Raw genomic sequence first — 22,214 nt, forward strand, 5'->3', positions numbered from 1 at the left:
AGTTCACATTTTGTTTAATATTTTGCCTGTGTATTTTAAACAAATTCAAAATTTAGTAGTTACTACAAAAATAAATGTAATCCCCAGGGTTGATCAAAGATTTAATCTGACCAGATGGGGCAAACTTGAGAAAGATTTTGACTTTCCACTCTGTTTTGCAACAAGAAAGGCTGATTTTTTTTCTTCCTTTCTTTCTTTGTTAGAGAAACAGAGATCAGGCCATCCCCAGAGAAATGAGCAGGTGTGGCCATTTATAAGCATGTCTGCTTATATTACAAACCAGCATAAGAAAAGTTTGAAATGGGTTGAAAAGATCTGCTAAACAGTTTTAATGTTTCACCCTAAATCCTATTTATTCAGTCAAGAGCTGATCAAGGTGGCAGTAAAATATCTAGTCTACCCAAATCTTTAAAGATCTTGTAATTTTATTTTTTATTTTCATTCTATCTTTGGTAGCAACTGAATAGGTGCACTTTGGTAATCCTTGCCTCTGGACAAGCACAGATTCTTTTTTTTTTTTTTTTCCTTTCTAAATGCCTAATAACAGAGTCTTGCTTCCTGTCTAATGATGAAAGGGTTGCAGTCAAGTTCTTTCTCTTAGTTTACTACAAAATTGAGGAATTTCATGGACTATTTTGAGAACAGAATCCTGTGAAATACTAGCAGTACTAAGTAAAGCCCATTTTTAGATAACTTAAAATGTACTTAGCCCAATTAATAAAAGTCCAGTCACTAAGAGTGTATGAAACACTGAAGATAGTACAAGTAAGCACAGGATATTGTGTTATTAAGGGAAGTAAAGGATGTGGAAGTATGGGCTTGTTGGTAGAAATAGAGTGCTTTGTTGTGTTATAAGCAGATTTATAAAGAATAAAGTTGCAAACTACATTATTTGAAATAATATATTTTTTAAGTTTTTTTAAAGCTTATTTCACAAAAATGTATGTAGATGTGTTTCTTAAGCAGAAAGACTTTTCAATGTATACTTTTCAACTGACTGAATAAAAATATCTAATATTGTAAAAGACACCCTTGGGTGGGTAATGATCTCAGCAGCTACACTGAGAGTTTCTTATGTTCTAATTCACCTTCACAAATCCATGGCATCATTTTTTTGGCTAAAGTAATGTCAATTGGTGACATTTGCGGCATGTATAAAAGGACCCCCCATGGCAACCATTTTTATTTGATTCTTAAGATCCAGAGGCTGCTGAAAGAACAATTGAATGAAGTTGAGGACTGGAGAAGCTTGATTTTTCTTGTTCTCTGTGAAATGAAACTCTCGTCTTTTTCTTAGCCCTTCCCCTTAAAAGCGGAAGTCTGCTGGGGTTGTGGCTGTGTCAGCCGCTGGGACGCCACTGCAGATCACTTTAATTACTAAGCTGAGGACGATAAAATTAAAAGTAGCAGCACTGAAGCAGTGGAAGGCGCTTGCCCGGGTGTCGGTGAGCTGTGAAATATGGAAACTGCATACCAACACATTTTTATGGAAAGGAAACAAGGGATTACATTACTGATTCTTGAAGGGTTTGTCCTTAAATCGTCAAATTTTATTAGTGCATCTATCTATGGCAGATTGTAGACCATTTTGGAATGATAAGAAAAATAGTAACTTGAAGACATACTGAGAAAGAGCTGAGTATTTTTTTCGTTTATGTCCAAAGTGGTTAGTTCTGATCTAGCTTCTGTATTTGAAATCTTTAAATGCATTGTATTAACATACAAGCTCTTTGCACCATAACAGGACCTTTGCCTTGTCCTGAAGATGTTAGCAAAGAGAAAAGTAAAGCTTAAATGTACCACATTCAGCACTTTTCTGAGGGCTTATAACTTAAATTCAGGCACCTAAGTTTTAAATGAATATAAGCAAGTTAGTTTCTCTTCACCTGTCAGCATTCAGTAGCACAAAGGGGAATTTAACCTGATTTGTATAGTCTAAGTGTAAGCAAAAAACTGGCTTTTAAAAAAAATCACAATAACAATAGGGTCTCAGAAAATTTCTGTACACCAGTTATATAATATGTAGGACCAGGGGTTTGAAATCAGACACACAGATTTTAATTCTTACTATGCCTTTTACAAGGTATATGACTTTGGGCAGTGTATTTATTTATTTATTTATTTATTTATTTATTTACTTACTTACTTAAAATATATCTTTATTGATTTCAGAGAGAGGAAGGGAGCGACATCAATGATGAGAGAGTCATTGATTGGCTGCCTCTTGCACGCCTCCCACTGGGGATCCAGCCTGCAACCTGGGCATGTGCCCTGACTGGGAATTGAACCTCAATCTCAAGGACCCTAGGTCAGTGCTCAACCACTGATCTATGCCCGGCTGGGCTTGGGCAGTGTAGTTAAGTGAGATTCAATTTCTGTCAAGTAAGAGAGATAGTAGTTAACCTTACAAAGTTGTGAGTAGTAAATGAGACAACATGCGGAAAACTGCGCAGACACAGAACTGGTATTTACAACAATTTGTTATAATTTGTAAAAAGATGGTGGTGGGGAGAGAGGCCTCCCAAAATATAGCCTCCATCAAATCTTCCAAAAAGTACTTCCATCTTACAAAATCTAGATTACCCACATAACTTGGTTTAACTTTAAATAATACTGTATAGAAAGAGGCAAATGTCATCAGATCCATTCTTAGAAATAGGAAGTCTAACTACCGTTTATTTAAGTGTATTTAGACAAGGCAGGTAAATAAAATATATATAGTTTCCTATGTGTTGGATTTTTCAACTGTACTTTTCTTTTTAGTGACATCAGTCTTCGTTGTTACCTTTGTATCCCAGTGAAAAGATTTCTTTTTTTCAGCATAGTAGACATGATTTATTTATAGCTATGAGTTTCTGTCTTCTTTTGAATACAGAATGGCCAAAACAGATAGCAGTAACTCATTTATGTATTTGGGTCAGTAGGCAAACCATCATTGCCAGAAATATTCATTATCTGCATATTTGAGCAGTTTGTGCTAAATGCTATTCAAAAATAATGAAGTAATCATTGTCCTTACTTTCTGGTCATTTTATTCCTCTAACATAAACAATATGTCTTTTTTAAGTAAAAGATTATTAGATTTTGTTGCTATCTATTCTTTAAATATTACTGCAGAAACATTTAATGAAGCTTACATATAAAAATTAAAATGAAATAGATTTATGTATAATGAATCTGGAAATTAATACTATCAATTAAATTAAAATTGGTTGCATAATCAATTGCTATAATTACAAGCTTTTCCTTCTGACCCTAACAATTAACTTCTGTTTTCTCAGTTGGTTTTTTGTCCTAAGGGAAGTTAATGGGTGAGAAAACAAACAATGCAAATATGCCATCCCACCCGAGGGCTCTAGGCTCTAGCAGAATTGTCTCTGTGGTGTCAGGACATTAGTAGAAAAGTAAATCAAGGCAATCTGATAGGGAACTAGAATTCTGTCAATCAGGCTCAAGATTTTGTGCTGTGTCCATAAACTTTGTTTACTGTAGGGTTTTATGAGTTGTAACCTGCCCTTCCAGCCTGTTAATGAGGCTAAATCTTGCTACTTGAGAATTGAATTGCAGCACACCTCTGGGCTAATGGTTATAAACAGAAAGTCCCATTAGGGCTGCATTCTGATTTGTTCATTTGCATTTTTTTCTATTGTATAGAGAACAATGATGGGTAAATGGGTACAAACAAACAATTTACATGGAAATTGATGAAATGTCCCTAATTAGTATTTAGAGTTGGTTTTATTAATGATTGTCTGCTTTAAATTGCACTCTTGGTCAGCTCTCAGAAACCTTTGCAGATGGGAATATTGTTGGGACGGGGAGGGGGCATGGTTAAGGAAGTAGTTTGTAAGAAAAAAAATGGGTCCCATTTCATATTCAGAAAGGTAGAGTCATTTATTTCATTTTAATTCAGTTAAGATGACCTAAGCCCACTTCATCTTAGTCTGAATCACCAAATTCCAGCTCTGCAAGAAGTTATTCGCACAGTGAAATTCACTTAAACCTATTTGCCTGAGGCATATCCAGTAATGGTTTTTATTAGTGCTCTTAACTTTTCTTAAGTTTGAAAGATTAAAGTTTAGTAAAAGCTCAATTTTCCTCAGTTGGTCATGTAATTTGATACTTTTGGGGATCAAATAGTTTGGTAGTTAAGAACAAGGACTCTGTAGTCAGACCTGAGCTGGACTCCTGGCTCTGACATCAGTTCTACCTGTGTGATCTTGGAACTCTAAATATTCTCATTGGTAAAAAATTGGGTTGTGAAAATTAAATGAGATCATGCGTGTAAAGGACTGGTCCCATAAAAACTCAGGAAATATCAGCAACCATCACCAAACTCACCATTATCAAGTCTGTATTTTCTTTTATTCCTAGTATATTTTCCAAGTTCAGAAATAGTAATAGTGAGCTGAAGACTTTTGTATATTATTATTGCATCTTCAGTCTCACCCTGCCTAGTATGTACTAGTCCTCTAACTACAAATAAGTTCTTATCTCTAAATTTCCCTTAAATTTTAGATTTCTTTTGCCTCCACCATAAGTACCACTCACCCTCAGAAGCCTACCATCTTATCTCTTTCCTTCCTTTCCCCAAGATTCTTTTTTAAAAATAACTTTTATTATAAGCATAGTACATATCTACTATAGAAGATTAAAAAATGAAGACAAATGAAAGAAAACAAAAGCATCACATTTCCATACCCAGATATCTATCTCTATCATAACAGCTTTGTGAATACACTTCTGTGTGTTTTTGTATACATACATATATTTATGTGTGTATTTATTTTGACAAAATGAAGTTACTACTCTGTAAACTTTTTTTTAGCCAAGTTGTATTCTTTCTCCTTTAATACTATGATTATATTCAGATTTCTCTAATTGGTTCAACAATATCCTTCACAGTTGGTTTATCCAAACTAGTATCTAATTTAGGATTTAGCGTATCAGGTTAATCCCTTTTGTTGGAGGTGATGGTGATTGGTTAGTTGGTTTTGTTGTGTGTGTTTTTTCTTAACTCTCGTTAAAATGACCAGGTCAATTGTCCTGAATATCCTACCTTCTGGATTTGTTTGGTTGCTTACTTGCTGTTTCATGTTTCTCATGTTTCTCTATCCCCTGTGTTTATGATAAACTGGAAATTATATGTAAAGGCTTAGTGGATTCACTTTAAACATTTGGACTAGAACTGGGGAAAAGGGGCCTGGCCTTGGAAATCACTTACAACATTTCCACATTCTGTTGATTATATGCACTTCATGTGTTTCACATCAAAAAACATATAATGTGTGGTTCACCCAATATTAGTGATGCTAAGATGGCCATTAGATTATTGGTCCCTAATCCGTGATCTAGTTCTGATCTTTCCATTTACAATCGTGTTTTCCCCTTGCAACTAGAAAGTAATCTGTGTGGTGTTACTTAAGCATATGTTCCAATTACAGTTGTTGTGTAACAAACTGCCCCAAACTTAGTGATGTAAAATATTATTTTTATGCTCACAGATTCCATGGTCAGGACTTCATACAGGGCACAGTGGGGATGCTTGATCTCTGTTTCGTATTGTCTGTGGCCTTAGCTGGAGAGACTTCGGCAGTTGGGGGTGACTTAAAATGGCTAAAGGCTGAGATCCTGTGAAGGCTTCTTCATTCACATGTCTGGCACTTGAGCCAGGAAAACTCAAGGCAGAACTCAGTTGGGACTGTGGACTGGAGCACCTACATGTAATTTGGATTCTCACAACATGACAGCTGGGTTCCCAGGGGGTACAAAATGCAAGAATTTCAAGAGAACTGGGCAAAAGGGGCGTGGCCTTGGAAATCACCTACAACATTTCTACATTCTGTTGATTATATACAAGTCACTAAAGCTGGCCCAGATTCAAGGAGAAAGGAATTAAATTCTAGTTCTTGATGAGTGAGTGGCAAGGTCATATTGGAGAGAGCATGTAGAATAAGAAATTCTGTTCCATCTTTAGAAAACACAGGCTGCCATAGTATAATATTAATATCCTATTCCCCATCAGACACTTACCTAAGAGCTTTAATAACAGTTGATAATCCTTGACAGAATCAGTCATTGTTTTATGAATGGCAAAGTTATCTCTTTATAGTTTTACCTTTTTGAAATTACCATCATAGCTGGTATTATTTTGTAAAACAGAGCTTTCTATCATTAACTGGGATTGTTTAGTTACCTTAAATTCAGTTCCTACTAAAAATACAAAGTAATTGCTTGACTCTTTTCCTTTAATTCTAATTTTCAAGAGTTATTTTAATGGTGCCTCAAATGAGTTTATACATCCTTATAAGAATTTTTTGAATATCATAATAAATTGATGAATTTTTATTAATTCAGTGTACAATTTCATTCATTTAATTTCATTGCAGTAATTGTTCCTTTTTGATATTGAAATTGTTTAGTTCATCCACTAGAAGCTTCAAGCTTGTCTCTGGGTCAATGTGATACCCCCATTAATCTATCCCCATTAATTTGCCAGCTCTCATTTCTAGCCATTTCAAAAAGTTGTGGAAGAATTACCTAGGCTTGAGCTCCACCAATCTGGTGTCTACCCCAGCACCTAATAGTATTACCTGACAAATTTAATTGCCCTTTTTTAATGTTCAGATTCATTAACTTTGAACATTTACTGTAGTTGATTACTCCCTTTTTCATGAAATCCTTTGCTACTCTGATTTGCAGAATACGTCAGTGTTCTAGTTCTCTTCTTCCTCTTTCTCTTTCCCCCCCTCTGGTCTGAATATAGATGTTTTCCATGTTTTCGTTAGTAGCCCTCCTTTTTCTCTATAGTACCTCTTCAGGTGCTTTCATATATTCCTGTTACTTCAGCCATCACTCTGTGGTCATAGTTTGACTTTACTTCTAGCATCAGTTTCACTTCCCAGCTACGTACTAACATCTTCACTCAGATGTCCTGCCAACCTCTCAACCCAAGTCTGTCTTACCCCAGACTTTCTCTCTCTGCCTTCTTAGAGTTCCTCTTAGTTTTTCTATTTGTATTCTTATTGTCACAGTTCTACTAGTTGCCCAGGTTTAAAACTTCTGTGTCAGCTTTTTTCTTCCCTCCACATCTAATTAGTTACCAAGAATTGTACCCTCTAATATATATCTTACATTTGTCTCTTTCCATTCCCATTGCCACCATCCTAGTTCTAGATCTCATTACAACTTCCTTGGATTATTATAATAACCTCCCAACAAGTCTCTTTTCAGCCCCTCTGTGCCAGCCTCTTACACGCTGTTGTCAGATTAATCTTTCTCAAATACACCTCTGGTTGTCCACACACGAAACCAAACATTTAGTTGGCCCTCACTTTCTTTAGAGTAAAAATAAAGTACTTCACCTTGTTGGACAGGGCTTCTATAGTCTATCTACACAGCTTTATTTTTCCTGTCTTGTCTTTCGGTCATTATTTTTGCCCTATGCTCAAGAAAACTAGACTATGTACTTTTCCCCCATTATACTTTCCTGCCTCAATGTCTTTGTATTGTTCCTACTTCCTAGTCTCTACTACACTGACTCACCTAACTACCGACTCCCATCTGTACACATTTCAATTCCTGCTCATTCTGCAGGCCCAGCTCAAAACCATGATGCCACGATGCCTTCTGTTTGCTCCTCAGCCAAAATGTTCTTTCTTCTGAACTCTAGCTGGATTTTTATCAGACCTCCTTATTGTGGCAATTTTATCTTTCCCTTTATATTAAAAGCTTTTGAGAGAATTAATTACAAAATTTTCATGCTTGAAATTTCTGTAACAAGTACCAAGTACCAAGGTATGTACCAAGGACCATAGATACAAAGGTAAATCAGATATAGCTCCTGCCTTCAAGTAGCTCAGTTCTACTGGGAAGGAAGCATTTATACAGAGTAATAATGTAACTTGACAAGCATTATTTTAAAAAGTAATAACGCAATACACACACTACTTTATTCCATTAGTGGGGAGGAGGGAAGAATAGTCAGGAGAAGTTTAGTGGGTTTAAACTGAATCTTGAAGAATGAACAGGAGTTAAATAAGATGAGAGAAGAACATTCCGGGAAGAGGAAATGACACTCAAATCCATGACACTACATGATACAAGGAATTCTGTATTAATAGATGCGAGGTTTAATGGAGGGTGGGAGAGGTTAAGGGAAGGTACTACTGCAAAGATATGTTAGGGCCAGATTATTTCAGACTTTGTTTTGTCATAATAATGCCTTATTTTACATACTTTCCAGTTTACAAAGCAATTTCACATTGATTATGTGTGATTCATCATAACCCTTTTTAGTAAGCAAAAACTCTTTTAGTTATTTAATTCTCTGTAGTTTTTGGTAATTTTAAACATCAAAAGCCACATTCAGTTTTACTTTTTCCTTTCAATATGTGTCTGGGGGAAAGAGTAAGAATGAGGATAGTACATGAGTTACCCAATTCTGATTTTAAAACTACCAACAGCAATAACTTGTGCAACTAGTGTACTATTCCCATTCCCATTTCTACTCCAGTACCCTAAAAATACCACTTCCTATATTTGATCAACATGGTGTAGCAGCATTTTTTGCCACTTTTTAAGTCAGTATTCTATGCTTTTATTAGAAAATTAAGTTCTATTCTTAAAAATAAGGTATTAATTGAAATTCTTTTTCAATATTAGGAAATACTGAAATTTCACATTGATTATGTGTGATTCATAATAAACCTTTTTAGTAAGCAAAAACTGTTTTACTTATTTAATTCTCTGTAGTTTTGGTAATTTTAAACATCAAAAGCCACATTCAATTTTACTTTTTCTTTTCAATATGTGTCTGGGGGAAAGACATATTCTTTCTTTTCTATATAAGCCTGATTATTTTATTAGTAGTTTCTGCTATTTCCTCAGTAATATATATTGCCAATACTTTAGAAGCTAGTTTGAATTTTTAACAGACATTTTAATACAGTAATTTTGTAAATGTTTTTTAAAAAAAATCTGATTCTAAGATGTCTTTTAAAAATGGTGTGACATCCAACTGATATAGAGCATCCTATTTATAATGTGGGCCAAGCACCATGCTGTAAACCAGTTACTATCATGATGATCAGATTGAAAATGAAATTGCATTTCTGTCAATTACTGAGTTGGCAACTGTTCAATATATCTTAGCAGCAAGATGAAGAGCGACGTCGGCAGCTGAGAGAGAGAGCTCGTCAGCTAATAGCAGAAGCTCGATCTGGAGTGAAGATGTCAGAACTTCCCAGCTATGGTGAAATGGCCACAGAAAAGTTGAAAGAAAGGTCAAAGGCATCTGGAGGTGAGTTAAAAAATCTTGTATCATATTCTACAGACAACCCAGAAATCCGTAGTAGACCTTTTGGGACTTTTTATTCTTCAAAATATTGCATCAGATACATAAAGTTTCTAACCTATTGATATGTTGTAAAAAACCTAAAGGAAGCATAATAAATCAGTAGATAACAGTTGCTGTTTTTCAAATCAACTTTTTGTCTTAATTTTTAACTCAAGGAGTATTTTCTTAGAATATGTTACAGGAGAAAATTCAGACTTTGGTTTGTGGTTTCCCATGATGCCTCATTAATTGTATTAGGAGTGAGTAAAATGCAATCAAGTCCTTAACAGATCACAAGACTTGTTAGGTTGGGGAGCTTTGGTGTGAAAGATTTTCACTTTGAACCTCTTCTTTAGAAAGTAACTTCAACAATGTTCTGGCATTATAGCCTGACATGTAAGAATTTTTAATAAGTCCCATGTCCATTTTTTCTTATTTCCTTATCCTAAGAGAGTTTTCTTCAATATATGCATAAATTAGTCTAAGCTTATTGATGTTGGGACAAGGACTATTTATACTATAATTAAAGAGAGTTTTAATTTGTCCCTCAGTGCTCAATTTGGGCATCTTTAACTTGGAAATTTTTAATTTTTATTTAAGAGAAGTATATTTAAGAGGACTGTGGGTATTTTTTATTTCAAAAATGTATAATCTATTTATCTACCAAAACATGTTGGTACCTGTCCTGAGTTAGTCTTAGTCTTAGTCTTAGAATGCTAAGATCACTGTAAAGAGTAGGCAAGTGAGGAAACAAATAAGACCTAAGAGAGTTGAAACAAAGGTAAGCTATTTCTAGGTCAATGATAAGTTTCTTCAAAGTAAACTGAAACGTACTGCTATTATTTCTCATTGATTCCTTATATTAGAAGCTTACTGTTATAGAGAATTCCAATTAATGCCTATAGCATATAACCCTCCATCCCATAAATTTGAAAGCTGCTTTCCCAAACAGCTGATATATATCCATCTGGCCTTCTCAGAATGTTTACATCTTAGTTAACTCCTTCATCTTACCTTTTCAACTCCTGTCATTCAGAGTTTTTATTGCAGTTTCTACACTATCTACTAAAGTTTTATAGTAACATCAGTAACTACTCACAGCTACATTTATATAATGCTATGGTAATTTGCATTCATTTGCTATTAATAAGATATTACCTTGATTTTATAAAAAATCCAGATATTCTAAGTGTGTTAAAATTTTTTGCTTCCTTATATCTCAGAATGAAGGAGTAAAAACTAATGTCTTGACCCTTCAGATAGACTGTCATAAAGCTACTAACTCTACCTACCGGTGGCATTATAAACCCGTGGGAGAATAGTAATAATAGCAGAGTCTCTCTTAATTTTTTCCCCCCAGCAGTGAGCAACTAACAATGCTAAATGAGTTATAAACTCTGGGAAGGCTAAGAATTAAATATTTTGATTGTTCATGTGGGATGGTTCATCTATGTAATAGGTCTCATCTCTTGAATCCAACCCCAGTTGAAGCTAAGTCAGGACATGACTAAGTAGAGAGACTTGATCAGTGTTACAACCCCCAAAATGGCTATCTTCCCTACATGGTAGATAGAGAAAATGAGGACCATATTTTGGCATCATTCAACAGTCAACAAAGTAAATAAAGAACAAATGAGGAGTGGATCTGCAGAACTAGCAAAGAAGTACAGACTAGAACAGGGAGAGCCAGGTGAAGTGAAGATGGGACAGGTTTGAACAGGTGACTTATAAGAACCTGCTGAAGAGCCCAGACTCTGTTCTCTAATACCAAAGTGACCAGGGTCCATTTCTCCCATAGGACACACCATACCTTGGATGTTGGAAGCAGCCACATATCACATAGTAGGCTCTTAATCAGATTGACTTACAACAAGTGGAGCAGACCTATTCCCTCATCTCAGAGGTGGATATTGGCCTCTCTCCACAAAGACTAGGTCTGCTCTGGCCTCAAGATCTAAGCTGAAGCTGTTGGGGCTGAGAGTTGGGGGAAGAGACCTTTAGGACAAAGGAGAGGGTAAAATTCCTGCCTGAAGGTCAACCATTTTTATATAGATGTGCTAGGACAGGATTTGGCAAACTTCCTGAAAAGGGCCAGAGTAAATACTTCAGGCTTTGCAGGCCGTATGGTCTCTGTCTTAACTACTCAACTCTGCCTTTATAGCTTGAAAGTAGCCTTGAACAATATGTAAATTAATGGGCATGCTTCTTATTTATCCCAAGAAAGTGGTGGGCTGGATTTTACCCATACACTATAGTTTGCTGGCCCTTACATAGCAAATTAAAATTCACTTGGATTCACAAGAGGCTAATTTTGAAGGGAAATGATGCTATGAGGTTGATAAGCAGGGGAAAGAATTAACAAAGTAGGGTTCACTCTTCCAGTGTCTAGTGGGAATCATCAAATCTGAATAAGGAATAGTGTGAAAGGAGGAGAGAGAAATAAGTATTGACTAGCCTAGATGGAGGACTAGAGTAGGAAGATTTTGGAAGCAGTGGTCTAGAGTGAAAAAGACGAGAGAGTAGTCAAGAGCTGAAATAATAAGGTGAAAGCGTAGCCTGGGGAATGTGTTTGAACTTGGTTGTTAATCAGACTCATTGGCTGCACCATTCTCAAGCAGCAGTCAGGCTCAGTGAATAAAAGAAACTTAAGTTTAAGGTGAGGTGTCTTCACCTTCATGGCGTCCACAGAGAATATATGCAAGGTATTTTAGGTCATGTATAGCCATGGATTTGGGCAACCCACTTGCATCCTGTTGCAACCAGAAATAGCCTAATATTTTTTAAATAACAGAATCACACCTGTCCAAGGAACTACAGTCTAGCATTTACTTGTCCTCCTTTTGACAATTTTAGGACTTACAAGAGAACAGGTGATATTGTGGTATACTACAAGTTTTTTCAATTTCTGCATCATTTTGTAGTTATAGACCTATAACAGCCTCATTTTAAAATTCTCATGCTGTGTAACAAACTTGCAGGTTCATTTTATTGTATTGATCTTACTTGGCAAGGCACAGGTGTTTGGGGACAAAGTTTGGTATTTTTATTTTTAGTTGAGTGGTATTGTGGTCAGAGAATATGGCCTGAATTTCTGCTTTGAGAATTAATGTGTTTTTATTTTGGCCAAATAAATGTTAAATTTTTGTTAATAGTCCATGGGCATTTGCAAGAAAGTGCCTACCTTGTTTTAAGATGATATTATATCATATATTTATTATGTATTATATATTTTGTGTGTTTTATATATATGTATGTATTTATTCTGTAGCTTATCGCTTTGGTTTATGTTAGGTTAGGGTCATTTAACTTTTTAAACTGACATTTTTGCCTCTCTTTGATTTAGATAGAGTACTTTGTTTTTGTATTTTAAATCAGTAAAGAAAATGTGTGTGTTTTTAATTTTGTTTGTGAGATATTCATGTGCCTGTATTATCTTTATTTCAATTGTGGCAAATAGATTTACCTAAAATTGTCTTATTTTTAGCTTCTATCAATATATTTGTATTGTGTTTTTTATTTTATTTTTATTTCTATAGGATAACTTTGAAAACTATGAATTTTATAGGGGCTGGAGAATTTAAAAATCATGATACAAATGAGAAATTTTTTTGACTGTTTTCTGAATTTTCTTTTTGAATGTTTTTAGTGATACCCTCAGTTTCTTTTTCAAAAGTACAGATATTCTTTCTTTTACTGTCACCAGATTTCCCAGTTTTTCATTCAATTTATTTATAAACAGTAAGTGTTATAAGACTGTCCTTATTGCTGTGCTATTAATCACACCACTGGGATCCCTACTTTGCTTATACTGTTGTGCAGTGTCAACTGGAATGCATTGTTTCATGCTGGTGTATATCCAATCTCTTTTACCTTGCCCTGCAAACATTATACATGCCATACTTGCAAATCAGCTTCTATTAGGTAATGGATCTCTAATTTACTTTCTGCCACACTCACCTACTTTATGGCAGTGGTTAGCCATAAAGATAGATAAAGATATCAATATCAGTACAGTCTAGGTATAGGTTTAGATATATCATATATATGTGTGTTTATATATAATATGTAGTACCTTAAACACACACAGACACACATACATTTTAATTCTGCTGGAATGCATTTAGAGTATTTTCACAGGTGTTAAGAAATGTGTAACAGCTGTTGAAAGGAATTCAAGGGTTCATTGTAAAACTGAAGTCAGTGAATGGAAGGAAAATGGAAATCCATTCTTAAGAAGACCTGAGCTTTATAGGAGATCAATTTTTACTCTAGCCTTCCAAAATAGTAATCCTTTTATCTAAGGTTACCGATACATATATAAACATTGAGTAACCCATTCAGCATTACTGTGGAGTGGTAGTGTAGATAGAGATTTCATTTAGCTGGGAAATAAAATGAATGGTATCTGTTTAACATCAAGCAGGAGCCTGGCACTGTATAAGTGGGTAATGAAAGAAGGTGCAATTTTCTACATATTTCCAGAACCTGCAAGTACATATATCTGACCACATTTCCGGATTTAACTATTTCTTTTCATAGCAATGCTATCTTTCCAGTCATTCAGGCTGGAGAGTCAGTATTGACATGTGCCTCAGCCTTCCTGTCCTCAGTATCCCTCCCCCAACCACCTACTACTGTCCACTCGGATTTCAGATCATGTCATACCCACTTTCCAATTCTTTTATCCTAGGTTAGGCTCTCCATACTGCTTGCCTGGGGGTTATAACAGTTTCCAACCTGGATTTCCTGCCTCTAGCCTTTCTGTACTCCAATCTTAACATGTAGGTCGGCAGTCTTGCACAAAGGATGATGTCACATGGATAATACATCCATGTGCAGTTTCTAAACCACTTTTTCTTTCACATAAGAAGGTATATCCAATTGTAAGCAAGAGTGATACTGTATTGTAAGCAAGAGTGATATAGTATTGAAGCTACTCTAATTTTTAAAAGACATAAGCTTCAGTGCTTATATTACTAATTGTTTTATACATCATTCTTTGAACATAACCTACCCTTTCCTGATGCCTGTAGTGCCCTCCTCCCAATTGTATCTTTTTTTCTTTTTAAGATACAAATCATACTATTTATTATCCACATCAGCAGGAATTTTGGTTGTTGCATGAAACACAGTTCAAGAAATGTTCATTTTAAAAACTTACCTCTTTTATATTTCATGTTTTTAAAATCTGGTACATTTCTTAATACCCAATTTAATGGTTAGTGCTTATAGGAAACAATTCCTGTACTATTGGCAAAGAGTAATCTTTTCATCTTTAGAATTTGCTCTGTACCTGGTTTTTACTACATAACACTTACCTGTCCTACATAGTATTATAGTCATCTGAATGTATACCTTTAAGGTGGAATACAACTTGGTACCTCCTCAACATCTAGCAGTGTGTTGTATATTGCAGATGTGGTATACAGTGGAAGTTTCTTGAATAAATGAATGAATGTTGAATTTTATGCTTTCTAGATTAATTATGGTCGGTAATAATAAATAATAGAGACTGGTTGGCAGCAACAAAGTTCTCCACTCTAAAAACTATTGATAGTAAACTATTTCTGACACAGTAATATGAGGAAATGTTCTAAACAGTTATTTAGCATTCAGAAAATATTTATTAATTCATTTATGTTTACTACAGAATTATTTAGAGAAGAATCTTTGAGGATAATGAAGATGGAGATGCTGACTTTTATGAAAGTAGTTAAATAGTTTTGCTAAGCACAGTTGATTAGAAAAGATCTCTCACCTGATTGTACTTAAATAATGTAACCAAATATAGTGCCTTAATGTCTTATAAGCACTTAGCAATGTTCTTCTCCAGGAGGCATTTCTCAGTCTTTCTTTGTTGTGTTCTTCTGAATGGCTTACACAGTACATGGGAAGTCTTCAATAAATGTAAACTATTATTATTAATATTCATGCTCATAGTAAGTATTTAATTGGGAAGCCCAAAATCAAACACGAAGGTTTGCAGGAAAAAGGACAGATATTGAGGATTAAGCCAAAGTTATAGAATTTTGGAATTTCTCAATTGTAATGATCTTTGGAATACCTCATCGTTAATATAAGTTGCCCAATTAAAAAATGAGCTGTAGAGTAGTAGGAATATTCTTCAGTAGTGGGGATATCTGCTAGGGCTAGACAGATATTTCTCCAAAAGGTTACACTGCTTGTCAATAGCAGAAATTAAAGTTAATGTCTAATATGCGGATCAAATTATTGCTGTGCCTTTTTAAAATGTATAAATATCAAAATTGCTTAATCAATTTTTATCACTAGGATTTAGAAAGGAAAAAATATATAATAGAAATCTTTATTGTAAAAAAAACTTGATTAATTAATTGTGACTTAAAACATTTTATTAAGTATAAAAATATCATGTAAGACTTCATTTCCATGTTTTTAATTTTGTATATAACAGTTTTTTCCAGTTTTAAGATGTACTGTTTTGTTTCTGAACTTTCTTTTGCTTAAAGGTGCTGTCTATTCTAGTCGTAATCTTGTCTTTTAATTTATCTATAATGCTTTTATGATAATACTTCATTAAAAGCACAAAAGCATTCATCTTTATACAAATGATTTAAATATAGCTACAAGTTTTTAAAGAATGACTTGTTTTTTCTTTATATCTAATAAATGATAAAAATGTGAAATATAGAAATATTATTTTTGATGGCTGTTACCAAACCAACTTTATTTTTGTATGCTGTTATTAGTGATCACTAATAGAGTACTTTTTAAAATATAGGAACTCAGTGAGCTCAGAGATTCAAAGACAGAGTATGGCAGATTGTCAAAACCTTTGCATCTGCTTTGATGTGACAATCCATCTTTGACTTATGAATGTAAAATATAAATGTTAATCCAATAGTGAAAGAGTTATTTAAAATTGATTTTTTACCTTGCTGATCTGTGTCAGACTTGAATTTGAATAACTAATGAAAATACTGGTTTTTCTTCTTTAGTATTTCTGACAGACTATATGAAACAAATAATATACAATATACTAACACTATCGCTACATGTTCCTACAGATGAAAATGATAATATTGAGATAGATACTAACGAGGAGATTCCTGAAGGCTTTGTTGTAGGAGATGGAGATGAACTTACTAACTTAGAAAATGACCTTGATATTCCCGGTAATTTCAAATTATAAATATTTTGTGTCCTGCTGCATGGCAAATTTTATCATTTTTTAAATCTCATTAATGGTGATATAAGTTCCTTTTGTAGTTTTATTACATCTTATATCCTCATAAATTATTTAGTTAAATCTATTTTCCGTCAATTTTGTTATTATTTTGTTTTAGATTTAGCTAAAATTAGCAATAAAATTGAAATAGCAAATTGTACTTTGTGTTCTCTTATTACTAAGTTTCACTTTAAAAAGAAAATTTCTATATTTATTTATTGGTTTGAGAGAGGAGAGAGAGAAATATCAGTTTATTGCTCCACCCATCCATGTATTCATTGGTTGCTTCTTGTATGTGTCCTGACTGGAGATCGAACCTGCAACCTTGACATATTGGGACGATACTCTAACCAACTGAGCTACCCAGCCAGGGCTAAGATTCACTTTTATATTTTATAAGGTACAATTTGTAGTTAGTCAATAATTGGTTCCCTTCTTAGCCTAAATAGTTCCGTGTAATGTTGTAAGGTATAGATGTAGTACCTCTGGAATACTTCAAATGTCAATCAGATTTTCTGACTTGGTTAGAATTGAGTGTCTTAGTTGTAACATTATTTTGCAAATTTTGTGCTTACTTTAAATATTACTACTAATAAATTAATTTACACATACTTAATAATTGATTAGAATAAGACACTTTGCTTGAAAACTGCTTATATAGACTCCTATTAAATTAATCATGTCTTATGTCAGTAAATATTAATTGACCTTCTAAGTTATTTTTTAAATATAAAGATACCTGCTTATGGTTTCATAGATGAGTGTTTCATATGCATTTCCTTTATAAGTCAACAGCAGGTAGTAATACAAAGCTTTTTATACCAGAGGGGTTCCATAAATGTTTATTGAATTGAATTCTTATAGCAATAAAAAGTCTTTCTAGAATTAAAAGTGAGGAACTGAAGTCCTTAATATATACCTTTTCTTACAAAAAGCTAAGGGAGTGAGAGCAGGTCTTCTTCCTAGCACTGGCATGCCCCTGAAATACTAACCTGCTTTGTTCTTCCTCTGTTTGAAATCATGCTGTTATTTCTCCAAGAAACAATCAACCAGAGTCTTCTTATCTATAGGGAGCACTCAATAAAACTCATGCCCTTTTGTAAGTAGCTCCTTCATGGTTTAGTAATAAATTATACTGAGCCAGGTAAAGGTTGTGTATTTATAATTGTGCAAGTCCAGGAAAATGCTGATATTTAAGGGGAAATGATAAATGTTTATACCAAAATTGGGACTATGTTTTCTCTCTTTCTATGTAAAATACTGTAGAACTTGGGCAAATTTGATTTCTTCAAAAAATCTTTGAAAAAGATTGTTTTTGTTTACCCACCCTCTCACCACAGCCACCACCAACAGCTTTATCAGAAACCAGTAACGTCCCTTTACTGCTAACGACATCCATAAGTACAGAGTTGATGCCTTAATAGTCAATTTACGAAAGTATAAAATCAATGACAATAAATGATGCATATTTCCTCATTTTACAATAGGTTATGAAAACTAGAAAAATTAGCTATTGCTTAGATAACATGAGGGAAATTTTCTAGTTTTAGTTATAGCAACTTTGTGGGATACTTTAAAGTTTGGTTAATATTGGGCCTAATAGGCTTCACTCTTGTCCTTTTTAAAAACTCCCTACTTTATGCCAAAAAAGAAAATCCATCTCAGTCTTCCTGGTTTTTTGTTTGTTAATCCTCACCCAAGGATATTTTTTCCATTGATTTTTGGAGAGAGTGGGAGGTTGGGAGGGATGAGAGAGGGAGAGAGGGAAAGAGAGAGAGAACCATCAATGTGAGAAAGGTACATCCATTGGTTGCCTCCCACATGTGCCCTCACCCAGGCCGGGGATCGAACCTGAAACCCTTCTGTGCATGGGCCGACGCTCTAACCACTGAGAAACACCGGCCAGGGCATCAGTCTTGCTATTTCTGTAATTAGCTAATATATTGTTTACTACTCTCAAGAAGGCCAATAAGTGTTGGCATGTGCATAGGACAAGCTTTCCAAATCAGGCTAAGGTTTGTTCCATGGCAGTTAGAAATAGGAATGCAGACTGGAATCTGGAAGCACGTAGCATACATTATGCTTTTTATCCTTGCTTTATGTTCCCCCAAATTCTCTTTTTAATATGTATATAAAAGTCATAATGTTTTAATAATAAATTGTTTAATCTTTATCTTGATTTGACCATAGTTCATCAGATATTGTTTAAAAGAGAAGCCTAGCAATATAAACTGACCAATTTGCATGAAAGGAATGATAGTAGCATTTATTAAGAGTCTTATAATTAGAAAACTTATTAATCTTTATGAAAAATATTATTCACCAAATGGTTGGCATATCTTTTACAACCACTTTATTAAAGAGTTGCCTTGAATGAATTTGTTAAAGTAGAATTACTTGTTTCCATTTACTTCTATTTTATTAAAAATTAATGTACTTGCTAAAAATATATTGAAATTGTTTATTTTAAAAGTTATAGCCATATTTTATTTATTTTAAATTTCTATCCATGTTTAATACATTCCAAAATTTGATCATCTTTTTGTATTTCTGCCCTCTAATTAGAAAGTATTTGTAAACATATACCTGTTTCAGTGCTGGGTATATATGTACACAGATAAACATTAGATTCTAACAGTTTATACATGACTGACTGAGATCATGTTGAGAACTTATTTTAATAAGGTAGTATATGTATAAATTTAATATACTAGAAGAGTTGAAACTCTAAAATATAATTTAGAATCAAATTTATCACCTTTTAAAAATAATCTACTTTATAATAGCTTGTTTTATTATACATAACCTGTAGTTTCTCATATAAATATATACATAAAATATAGGCTTAGGTTTTCAAATAAGCATAGGTACTGTTAACTGTAGTATAACTGGATGACATTTAGGTATATTGACTAGATTCTTTAAAGGGACTGATTTAAGAGGAAAATACATATATATATTTATACATACTTGAACAATATATGCTAAGAGGCTAAATTCTGATTCTTCCTACCACAAAAAAGAAATGATAATTAGGTGACGTGATAGAGGTGTTAATGCAATATGTGAATGTATCAAATCAACACACTGTACACCTTAAAGTTACACAATGTTATATGTCAGTGATGTCTCAATTAAAAAAAAGAAATAGTCAACATACCTAATGACTACTCCATTATAGTTATATAATATGTAGTTATATATGTAAAGAGTTCTGTGTATGTCTGGACTGATGTATTATTACACAACCCTAATTTCCTTTTCTGTTTTTAAATATAGTAATGTGTCCTAAATTGGTAGCCTATACATCTAAGTGCATCTTACTCAGTCATTCATAGTGTTTGCATTTTTAACAGAACAAAACACTAAGTTGGTGGACTTGAAGCTGAAGAAACTCCTAGAAGTTCAACCACAGGTGGCAAATTCACTTTCCAGTGCTTCTCAGAAAGCTATAACTGAGAACTCAGAGCAAGACAATAAGGTAAATCTTCCTTGTTTAAAATATTTGATTTGGTGTCTGTGTATTCTGATTTCCACTAGCATTTTATATTCCTAAAATCAATTTCTTACCAATTCTTCACATTAAGATTAAGATATAAAACTTTTTATTAAATAGCCAAGAAATTAAGTATCAGTATGGTCATCAACATTCATCTACTTTTTTCAGAGAAACTACTACTTTAAGTTGATATGTCGGTAAAAGTAGAAACTATTCTTGACTTCTATGTGTATTTATATTTTTCTAAGAAGAATATTGCTAACAGAATTCTAGCATATCCTTCTATCATCCTCAACCTTTGACCTGTTTAGATAAACTAAAACTAATGTTAATTACTACCTGAAGATGGTATGTGATAGAATATAAATTTTTATGAACTTGCATGTGTTTTGTGTCCGTATGAATCTTAACTTTTTTAGGATGTTAGCCAAAATGCCACATTATTATAATTATAGTAGTAGTAGTAGTAGTAGTAGTAGTAGTAGTAGTAGTAGTATTTGGACTATTTATATCATCCCCATTTAAGCCCTCCCCCCTTTTTTGCACTGTATCATTAATATTTTTCTAGCTTTAGGGTACTTCTATTCCTGTATAACTTTTCACCCACCTGCGGACTATGGGGGCTGCCCTGCTGACTGAAAGGATTTCCTTCCCCTGACACAGAGATGCTTTGAAGTCCCAAAACAATGACTTTCATTGCTTTTTCCTTATACCGTCGGTTTCTATAAATTGGTGATGAAAGTGTGTGGCAGCACCAGAGGACTTTTGGTCTCTATCTTTGAACAAAAGGAAGCCTGGATCAGGTCTGATTTTTTGCGTTCAATTTAGCTTTCTGCAGTGGATTTAATGCAGAATGAAGCTGGCCTAAGAATAATACAATGGATTGAAAAGGCTAACTGAATTAGTGGGTTTAGAGGAATACATTTGTAAAGTGGCAGAAGTCCCCAGTCATAAAAAGGCTTCTTAAGATGGGATTTGCTGGCTAATCGCACTGATATTTTAGCATGTTGCCAGGCCTCAAAAATTTAGCGATGTTTGTTTATTTTGGTAAAGACTTGAGTTGTAGACTTTTGGGTGGTTATTATGATAACAGTAGAATATGTTCATTTTTTTTGCTTTTTATTGAATTTATTGGGGTGACAGTGGTTAACAAATTTATACAAGTTTCAGGTGCACAGTTCCACAACACATCATCTGTACAGTGTATTGGGTGTTCACCACCCAAAGTCAAGTCTCCTTCCATGACCATTTATCCCACTCCCCCTCCCCCTGCAGTCACCACACTGTTGTCCGTGTCCGTGAGTTTTTTCTCTTTTTTTTTCCTTTTTGCTCAATCCCTCCACACTTTTCTAAACAAACAAACCAACCTAGCTAGCATATTATAAGCATGATACTCATAAATATGTAACTTTAAAAAATAAAGAGGTATTTTTATTCTTAAAGTTTAATTATTTAAGTTAGAGTTAATCGGTTTTGCTTTCCGATAAGCTCTTGTATAGTAATTTTTTAAGTTATGCCAACAAAAGGTGTGCTTTAAACAGCTTGTCTTTGTATGGATCTTTTTAGTTAAGATTTTTTAAATGGTGCTTATAAAGAACATATAGAGTCCATCTGTTCTCTTGACGCTTTCAGCATTGATTTGGGATTTTATTTTTTTAATAAAATGCAGTTTACACATTTATAAATAGGCATTCTGTGTTTGCGGAAGAGGATAAACTGTTACCTTCCCTTGAGGATTCTGTATCCCAGGCCTCCTTGAGGCTAGAGAATAGGCCATTGGAGGACTCCCTCATTACCAATTGTCTCAATGCAGAGGAAGGGCAAAGTCTTGGTAGCTTTTGATAACCAGTTTCAGCATTCAGCAGGCTTAGCTATTAGTCATGCATCTTAGCCTTTCCCTATTTACTTTCAAAACACTTAATAAAAATAATAAAAGATTAGGTATAAAATGAAATATTTGTTTGGTACACAGCACCTCGGTATCTGCAGCTTCCACACACTGCGGTGGTTCAGTCTTCTGGGATATTTCTTGTTGATAGAACCATTTGAATTTGTTACCAGTATTAACATAGGAGGCTCTAGAAAAGATAATTGTAGTTTCCTTAGCTGCAAAGGGCTTACTTACAAATCTGGCTTTGGAAAGTTATAGCTGATGAAATGCAGTTCTGTGG

The 22,214-nt window shown here is 34.0% G+C and overlaps 1 protein-coding gene across 8 annotated transcripts in view; it reads left to right on the forward strand.

Annotated features, from left to right (window-relative positions):
- EHBP1 (EH domain binding protein 1) overlaps positions 1-22,214 on the forward strand; it is a 279,331-nt gene that overhangs the window by 211,131 nt on the left and 45,986 nt on the right. For 4 of the 8 annotated variants that reach the window (XM_081157055.1, XM_081157057.1, XM_081157054.1 and 1 more), the window contains 2 exons: positions 9,154-9,301; positions 19,901-20,025. In XM_081157055.1, the coding sequence (XP_081013181.1) occupies positions 9,154-9,301; positions 19,901-20,025 (273 nt within the window). Of the gene's footprint in view, positions 1-9,153; positions 9,302-16,383; positions 16,492-19,900; positions 20,026-22,214 lie in introns of all 8 variants that reach the window. The other 4 variants (XM_081157052.1, XM_081157051.1, XM_081157053.1 and 1 more) reach the window with 2 other exon arrangements.

The sequence above is a fragment of the Miniopterus schreibersii genome (genome assembly GCF_964146895.1).
Source record: "Miniopterus schreibersii genome assembly, chromosome: 13".
NCBI lineage: Eukaryota > Metazoa > Chordata > Mammalia > Chiroptera > Miniopteridae > Miniopterus > Miniopterus schreibersii.